The 9,568-nt window shown below is 35.5% G+C and overlaps 2 protein-coding genes across 2 annotated transcripts; both read right to left on the reverse strand.

Annotated features, from left to right (window-relative positions):
- Window positions 1-508: 508 nt before the first annotated feature.
- On the reverse strand, window positions 509-2,394 carry LOC122578860 (cytochrome P450 93A3-like). The gene is made up of 2 exons (XM_043750909.1): window positions 1,424-2,394; window positions 509-1,265 (listed from the first exon to the last, which is right to left on the reverse strand). The coding sequence occupies exons 1-2, from the start codon at window positions 2,330-2,332 to the stop codon at window positions 645-647; spliced, it is 1,530 nt and encodes a 509-aa protein (XP_043606844.1). The 5' UTR covers window positions 2,333-2,394; the 3' UTR covers window positions 509-644.
- Window positions 2,395-3,672: 1,278 nt separating this feature from the next.
- Window positions 3,673-9,053, reverse strand: LOC122609720. Its single transcript, XM_043782669.1, has 4 exons — window positions 8,921-9,053; window positions 8,724-8,801; window positions 8,482-8,586; window positions 3,673-3,897 (listed from the first exon to the last, which is right to left on the reverse strand). The coding sequence occupies exons 1-4, from the start codon at window positions 8,921-8,923 to the stop codon at window positions 3,820-3,822; spliced, it is 264 nt and encodes an 87-aa protein (XP_043638604.1). The 5' UTR covers window positions 8,924-9,053; the 3' UTR covers window positions 3,673-3,819.
- Window positions 9,054-9,568: the final 515 nt, after the last annotated feature.

The raw sequence follows: 9,568 nt of genomic DNA on the forward strand, positions 1-9,568 counted from the left end.
AGGAATTTGGCCTTGGCCCGTCAATTCCTGTTCATTCTGTATTGCATGACTGGATAAGGCATACAGATGGAAAGCTCAGTTTTCTTAGGTTTGTCAAGTTGTTGCATGTTGTAGCCTTGTAGGTAAAGATCCGTGAATATTTGGAGTTTTTACCTGCTGTAAATCTGTAAAGGTTAGTTTTGGTTTGGATTTTCAGGCGAGAGTACTAGTATATTTGTCTAGCTTATACGTGATTTTCTTTGAGATTGCGCTTGAAACTGGCTGGACCATGTATCATGTATGCAACTGGCATTGTATCATCTTTTAGTTAATACAAATATTCTAATCCATTGATTTCTGTTCGATATCATTTTTGTATTTTGATCCATGTTCGAGTCACATCAAATTATAGTTATCTTCTACTTGACATGTCTCCATTCTGGCTTTATAGTATTCAGATTTAATCCTGTTCATATTTTGTATAAAAGATAGAGTTACGTACATTGGGCTCTTAGTTCTGCTGCATTACTTTTGGGAAGAATTTGAAGTTAAATATTCATAGAAATAGTACATTGATGGTACAGAATTCACACATAAACGTAATTTTGTAACTCTTTATTTATTCATATAGTCGGTACATGACGTCCCAGTGCATTGACGCAAATTTAAAATGGCAGAGGATCAAATCGAGCCACAGGTACACAAACCAAAGGGTTTGCTTTAGGAAGTGTGATTCCAGGAGCCTCTTCCATATCAACGCTGGTAAGAGTCCCATCTTTTCCGGCCTTCCAGTCAAAACATTGAATCATGGTACCGAGCATTGTAGGTAGCAACTGCAATGCTAATGACATCCCGGGACACATCCTTTTCCCGGCCCCAAATGTCAAGAGGCTAAAATGTTGTCCTCTCAAGTCCACCTGGCTGTCCTCGAATCTCTCGGGTATGAACTCAAGAGGGTTGTCCCAATACTCTGGGTCTCGGCCAAGTGCCCAAACGTTGACAAATATAGTAGAATTTGCTGGAATAAGGTAACCTGTCACTGTGCTATCTTCTGCAGCTCTTCTTGGAATTATCGCTGCGCCTGGATGAAGACGTAAAGATTCCTTAGCAATCATGTGGAGATACGGAAGGTTTGGTAGGTCCGATTCTTGAAGAAGTCTGTCTTTGCCAACAACTCTATCGATTTCTTCTTTAGCCTTTTGCAATACTTTTGGATGATTGATAAGTTCTGAAAGTGCCCATTCTGTGGTGAGTGATGTAGTGTCTGTTCCTGCTACAATTATATTCTGAAAATGACAACATAGATAATTTAGTCTAGGCTCGCAAAGCAAGTCAGCTCTTGGGATCAGTCTGCTCGGATACCCACGATTGCAAAAAAGAAAAAAAACATAGATAAATTAGTATTTTTACATAGTAGCCAAGAGATTTATGTTATGAATCTTACAAAAATGAAGGCTTTAATGTTCTCTCTTGTCAACTGTATCTTCTGGCTTTTATCTTCAGCCGTATCGAGTAATATATGGAGCAAGTCTTTCACTTCTAGCTTTTTGTTCATCTTTCTCTCCTCTTCATGCTCTTTCAAGATCTTCTCGACGAATATATCATATCTATTACGAATATCCTTTAATCTATTCCCGAACCCTTGCAAGTCAACATTTTTAAAGAACCATATGTAGTCCGAGACGTTGAAGTTACCTTCTATCTCAGTTATATCAGCAAGCAAGGTCCTAATTTCCCTCGCCTCGGCCTCCTCCCAACATCTTCTACTCATAATAGTATCCGCGATCACATTGTAAACAACCTTTGTTAACTCGACATCCAACTGCATTGGCTTCCTTTCTTTGGCGTGTTGAGAAATATTATTCATAAACCGATTAATCTCATTTTGCCTTACTTTACGTCGCATGTCTACTTTTGCGACATTTAAAAGCTCCGACATGATTACTTTCTTCATGAACTTCCAATACGGTCCATAAGCGGCAAACGTAAAGTCTTGAAGTCCATACGTTAAGTAAGTTACGGCCGTGTTATTTGGTCGGTCTAGATAGAAATTTTCATGGGTTTTAAGGAACTCTTTTGCAGTTTCTGGTGTACCGACAACGATACATGACTCGGAACCTAACAAGAGGCGAAAAACAGGTCCATATTTGAGGGAAAGCTTTTGAAAAGTTTGATGAGGGATTGAACCAATAAGATGAAGATGGCCAATAATGGGAAGTGCAAAAGGACTTGGTGGGAGAGGAGATTTAGCATGAGCAGATTTTTTAACATTAGATTTAAAGAAAAATCTGATCAAAATGGTGGATATTAGCCATAACATAAAGAGGGGGAAATAAGTTTGAAAATCAGCCATGATCAATTAGCTAATATTAAGCTAGAATGAAATACTGAAAATGTGACTTGGTGAAATATGAAAGTTGGATGCTAGAATTTATACAACAAATAAGTGTCAGTTGGACAAGTGATGTTGATATGTTCATCTTTGTTATACTATCTTAAGTCTACTTTGCACCACTATTTAAAAGAAAAAAAAAACAGAGACTATACTGTATTATTATGTTTGAAATTTCTAGTCAACCATTATATGCGGCCATGATTTTCCTTGGTTGGATACTTGTTTGATATATTTTTTTGGGGGATTTTCTAAATATTACCCTCCAGACAATAGTTTAGAATTAATCTTATGAATACTAGTTCTCCATTTAATGTTACAAATCCAAATCTCCCTAAACTAAAAATGTATTAGAAGTCAAATATCTTGCATTAAATTAATTATTAAAATGTCACCAAATTCATAGATAGTCATAGACAATTATTCAAAGATATATGCTGCTATAATTTTTATGGAAAGCTGGTGATAAGTTTGAATTCTACCTTCATGTTGAAGTATTAGAAGAAGTCAAGTCTTTAAAATATTTAGTTTGATTATTTATTTAAATCATTCATAGATATTTTGTCTAATGGCAGAAAATCTGTTTACTTAAAAGAAAAATCTCAAATTTGAGTCATATCGAGGCATATTGCATATTTAGAGGTTATACATGTATTTTATTCCACATATAATAAGCTTGGATGAGTCATCCATATACTCAATGATAATCTCTAGCCCTTTATAATGTATAAAAATAAAAAAGATGTCTTACAATTCAAAGGTTTGAAGAACGTATTAGCAGATGGAAACTATCCCGGTTACTAATTTCCAATATTATATATTCTTCCAACAAACAAAAACAATATCTAAATACACCTATGTCTTAGTTAACTCAAATCAAGCAGACGAAAACCCCACCAGCATCTAATCCTCTATCATTGATGTTAAAACTTTTAATTTTAAAACCGATTTACAAAATACACATGATGTTTAAATAGTCAAAAAAAACAAAAAAACAAAAAAAAACCATCAACAACTGCGTATTGTTTGTTGATTTACTTGAATAAAATGAAGAGACAGAAATAACTTAATGAAAAAAAAATGATATGTATCTAAAATAACTATTAGTAATTTATATTTAACGATTATGTTATCTTTAGGTAAAAAGAAAACAAACATTAAAGCATTAGGTCAAGTTTCATCAAGATTAATAATGCTCAAGCCTTATCATGGTTAAAACTATTTGTTATGGTATAATTAAAAACGCTTTTCAAGCACTTGAACCTATCAAAATTTTCTTGAGGAAATGCACGGTTCAGATATATTAGCTGAAAAGTTTTGAAATTACTAGTCAAAGCTGTCAGGCAGAATTTTACATCATCCATGCTGAGGTTGCATTACATGCTTCAATAAAAATTAACACCACAGAATAGTAGGTAGATAAAATATACTGCACACAGAATTTAACTTCAATCAAGTTTGCCATTATCCGCCGGCAGTGATTTATGAACAAGATCAGCAACAATTGGATTATGCTCTCCCGCAACCTGTTAACACATGTTAAGCATGATCCGAAACAAACTTGAGACAATTGTAACCCAAAGGCTGGTTTGCAGAAAATACGATGAAAAAATTACACATAACTAAAGAAGCATATATCTACCCTACTGCAAGTGATGTCTTCATAAACAATGCTTTATTCGAACAGATATTTAAAAGATTGATTGTTCCTTCCAAGTCAAATGATTAGCAGCCTTGACCTAAAAGACGCTTTGAAGAAATTCTTCATACATGATAAAAGTGTTACAAGTATATATGATCACAACAACCAAGACTTCAACAATAATGCATTTTATAATAGATTAATTTAACAGGTTGTATGCATTTAAGACTTTTAGCCATTTCCAACCTACTGAACCCATGAATTTAAGATTTTCTATCTAGCTAAACTAATTCACTTTCCCTAATTGACTTGCCACAGATAAAAGATAATGCACGCCAATCTATTCCTAAGTAAATGGCTTGTAATTGCTAAAGACGAAAGCTCTTAAATTGACCAAAATGTGATTTCAAAAACATGGAACAGTTTCTACAAACCTGATACGCTAGGTGCACTTGTAGATCTGTGAAACGGGGATCTCCTGTGAGGGAGCTCAAAACAGGATAATCTTGAGATTATATGCAGTAAAAGAGATACCTCCATGAGTAAATCTAATATACACTCATTTACACAAACAGCCGCTATGCCTCTACTCAGCATGCTTCTCTTTCACTCATCATATCATAACACATCTATTAGCAGACTCTTTCACAATGTCAAATGATAGCCAGTTGGAAAAATGTACGATCCCAGATAATTGGTTAAGACTAGAGGCAGACTAAATGGACGAGTTGGGTTATCGTTCAAAACAGGAATTTTAGCACAAGTTGAAGGGGGTTGAGTCGGGGTAGGATTGATGTGGAACACCTTTTTGTCCATGTTTAGACGGGCTAGGTAATAGCTTAAAACTAGATCAAAAACCTGTTTACAGGATGTCTTCGTGCATCATGCGGATAACCAGAGGTCACTTTTACAGAAGATAGTGGATCCATCCAACTCATCCAAAAGCTGAATTTCTTTCTACAAATCCTGGTAGTCTTAACATAATAATCTCCAGCTCCAGTCTTTCTATTTGACAAGGAGGATTGGGCTCGAAAAAGGGCACACAGGGTTGTATGAGTTCTAAATTGAACATCTCTCCGGCTAACTAACCATCGTGAAATCATGTTTTGTGCTGCAGTCCGTCCTATCTGATAGAAAAGGATCCCATGATCCAGGATAAACACCCTTAGGAAAGGCTGAAAGAGCCTGTTGCTTGCTTCTTTAGCTCTGCTGCTCATGAAGAGCTAGATTTGTGAGTACCATTGGCACCAAAATTAATTGAAACTATAACATGATTGACGCCTTTCACTTCAGGTTAAGATTCAACTGTGTCTGTTCCAAAGCCTCTTCTCTTGTCGTCTACTAAAAGACTTTGAAAGGTAATGCAATGGGTGAAGGAGTGATTTTTCATCACAACAAATGTAGTCTTTTACCCGCTTAAACTGTAATTAGGTTTCCGTCATCTTCTTGAACCTGGTGTTGTTTGGGTCTTCCCTACCCTCCGTAAAAGAGAGTTTCTCAACTACTTTAGTGTTCAGGCTTAACTGCTTTCTCTTCGTGGAATGTGCCTATAAGTAGGCCCGCATTTCAATGTTTCAGGACATGTTATTTAAGAATAACATTTAGAATCTCATATTTCATTGTACATTTCACATATAATTCCTAATGTAGTACCAATATCCAATCGAATAATACTTCAACAGAGTCACAGACTCCTGTGAACAAGCATATTCTTGATAACAACATTATTTGGTTAATGGAATAACCATCAACAACTTCCCAACCTATGTAGAGATATGGAGTTTCGACCATATCCCATCATGTTTTGATAACATTTAATATTCCTCGTCGGACCCCTTCCCCATATCACATGAGACCTGATCATTATTAAGGGCCGGGACTGATTGTCAATAGTTGTTCGAGCCCTACTTGGGATCTACCAGGACTTTAATTGCCACGTTTCCCCTGTACAATCACGGGTCTCATTACCTTCCTAAAATTATGTCTAATATGAGGCCTATGCTTGTTAACAATTACCTAGTGTCAAGGCCCATTATTGAGCCCGCTCCAAGCACAGGTACAGTGTCTTTCCCAAGATCGATTTATTCCCATGGTTGGACAAACAGACAAACTCACAAACCCCACCCCCTGTTAAATGACACATTATCTCTACCACGAAAACAAGTTGATCATCTCACTTTCAAATCATGCATCCATGATCAACCATATTTGTCAGATTTCGACCACATGTAATAATTAGCTAGATGCTCTCCTTTGGATCCCTAACTTGATCTCAATATTATTTATCAAACAATCAAACTAAACATGCATCGTCTTCTCTTAGCTCAATATCAATATATAACTATTTATTCTAATATAGTTGCTAAATAATATTCTGTTAGCCAACTAGCTACTAAATGTAGGGTATGATAGGTAACCTTGTCTACACTATGAATCCCTACTCAATTCTAATGTTTTCCCTTTAACCCGGCACTTTATAGAATACATCCTTATCGGTCCCAACCCCGTGATCTGTTCTTTAGAAAGACCGCATATATTATGAACTTCAGAATAAGGCTACAAGTTACCAATGACTGACTAAAATGTAGTATTAGTGTTAGAAATTAAATGTATTCTCAAGACCCATAGATGGACTAATATCACTTCTCGCGATGCACATAAGTACTTAACTAAAATAATCATACTAGGCTCCTGCGTCTAACTAAATAACGATGTCTCTTCATACATAACTTAAATCAGCTTAACTATCCGCAAACGCAAGCAAATATATTCATATCGGTAAGGTATTCCTTTTCATACACAAATAAACAAACATAAACACAAACAAGCTGTTTCTCACATTCTCAGTGTTGCTATTGTTACTAGCAACAGCTGGTGGTGGTTTATATGGACACGCTGCGGGTGCACACTCCGTTTTCCGGTATTCCCACCCTATGATCCTATATACGCATGAATTCAAAATTTTCAATCTACCTAAATTAATTAACTTTCCCTATTTGACTTAACCCACGTCAATCTATTCCCAAGTAAATGGCTTGTAATTGCTAAAGACCTAAGCTCTTTAATTGACCAGAATGTGATTTCAAAATTCAAATACACTGAACGGTTTCTACAAACCTGATATGAGTATACTATGCTAGGGCACACTTGCAGATCTATGAAACGGGGATCTCCTGTGGGGAAGCTGGGGACAGGATAATATTGAGATTATATGCAGTAGAAGAAATACCTCCATGAGTAAATATAATATACACTCATTTACACAAACGGCCACTATGCCTCTACACAGCATGCTTCTCTTTCTCTCATATTATATCATAACATATCTATTAGCAGATTCTTTCACCATGTCAAATTATAGCCAGTTGAAAAAATGTACAAATCCAGATAATTTGCTAAGACTAAAGGCAGACTAAATGTTTTGTTAACAATTTAATATACCACATTGAACCCCTTCCCCATATATCACATGAGACCTGATCATTATTAAGGACCGGGACTGATTGTAAATAATTGTTCGACCACTACTTGGGATCTACCAGGACTTTCGTTGCCACATTACCCCTGTATTATTACGGGTCTCATTACCTTCCTAAAACGATGTCCAATATGAGGCCTATGCTTGTTAAAAGGTACCTAGTGTCAAGGCCCATTATTAAGCCCACTCCAAGCACAGATACGGTGTCTTTTCCAACAATTGATTTATTCCAGTGCTTGGACAAACCCGACTCCCTGTTAAATGGCACATCATCTCTACCATGAAAACAAGTAGGATCATCTCCCTTTGAGATTATGAATCCATGATCAACCATATTTGTCAGATTTCGACCACATGTAATGATTAGCTTAGATGCTCTCCTATGGATCCCCTAACTTAATCTCACTATTATTTATCAAACAATCGAACTAAACATGCATCGTCTTCTCTTAGCCCTATATCAATAGATAAACTATTTATTCTAATATAGTTGCTAAAACAATATTCTGCTAGCCAGCTAGCTACTAAATGTAGGGTATGATAGGTATCCTTGTCTACTCTACACTATGAATCCCTACTCCTCAACTCTGATGTTTTCCCTTGAACCTGGCACTTTCTAGAATACATCTTTATCAGTCCCAACCTCGTGATCTGTTGTTTAAAAAAGACCGCATATATTATGAACTTCAAAATAAAGCTGCAAATTACCCATGACCGACTAAAATGTAGTATTACTGTTAGAAATTAAAAGTAATCTCGAGAACCATAAAAGCATGTATCTTTAACGACTGATATTAGTACTCGTGATGCACATAAGTACTTACCTAAAAATAATCAAACTAGACTCCTACGTCTAACTAGATAACGACATCTCTTCAAACGTAACTTAAACCAGCTTAAATATCCGCAAGCAAATATATTCATATCGATACGGTATTTCCTTTTCATACACAAAAAAACAAACATAAACACAAACTAGTTGTTTCTTACATTCTCAGTGTTACTAGCAACAGCTGCTGGTGGTTTATACGGACACGCCGCGGGTGCGCGCTCCGGTTTCCGATATTCCCAACCTAGAATCCTATATACTCTTGCCTGAAAAAATTAAAAAATTATTTCGAAATGAAATTTCAATTTATATGATAAAAAATTAACAAGATGCATATAACAATTATTATTATTTTACAATAGATAAAAATAATAATAATAATTCAATTAATGTTAATACATACCATGATAATATCGAATAGTATCGGCAATAGATTTACAATCGGAACAAGAAATAGTGGCAGCAAACAAGCTATGCAAACCTATACATACAGATATATATATATATATATATAATTACATCAGTGAAATTGATTTAGGGTTACATATAATTGAAGTGAATTAAAATTTAATACAAAAAGAGAAAACAATAATATTATACCATCTTTTATTTTATTTATTATTTGATTAATTTTATTTGATTTCTTCTGTGTATTGATCTTTCTACTTCTTCCCCGAAGTCGTCGTCAGATTTTCAATCTTTGAATTTTTAACATATAAAAAGTCAGACCTCGAAAAAGTATTAAAATGTCCTCACGTAAAAAACATACAACAAATAGGTATTGGGGAATTTTACGTCCACCCAACATTACCATAAGGACCTCCGGGCAAAAAAATGTAAAAGCCGTAAAAAAGAAAAGTTTTTATACCTGTCTGTCGAGAACATGAGGTGAGTCACTTAACGGATCGAATATAATAACAACAGTAGCAACAACTGTACCCAATCACGGCATAAACCGAGGTATGGGGAGGTAAAATGTGAGCAGATCTTACCCCTATTTAAAGGTAGAGAGGCTGCTTCCAGATCCACCGAAGTGGAAGGGACCTCCGGCCAAGGTTATAACCCTTGCAAAAATACCCGACGACAGGCGAAGCCAAAACCAAATAGAGGAAACTCTCAATCTCAACCTTTCAATCTCTATCTCAGCCTCAATCTCATATCTAGATTTGGATCGAATATAATAACATTTGTTAAAAATTGGACCAATGACGATGGATTTTTCAAACAGTAAAACTTCTTACCTGAATT

The sequence above is a fragment of the Erigeron canadensis genome, chromosome 8 (genome assembly GCF_010389155.1).
Source record: "Erigeron canadensis isolate Cc75 chromosome 8, C_canadensis_v1, whole genome shotgun sequence".
Taxonomy (NCBI): Eukaryota; Viridiplantae; Streptophyta; class Magnoliopsida; order Asterales; family Asteraceae; genus Erigeron; species Erigeron canadensis.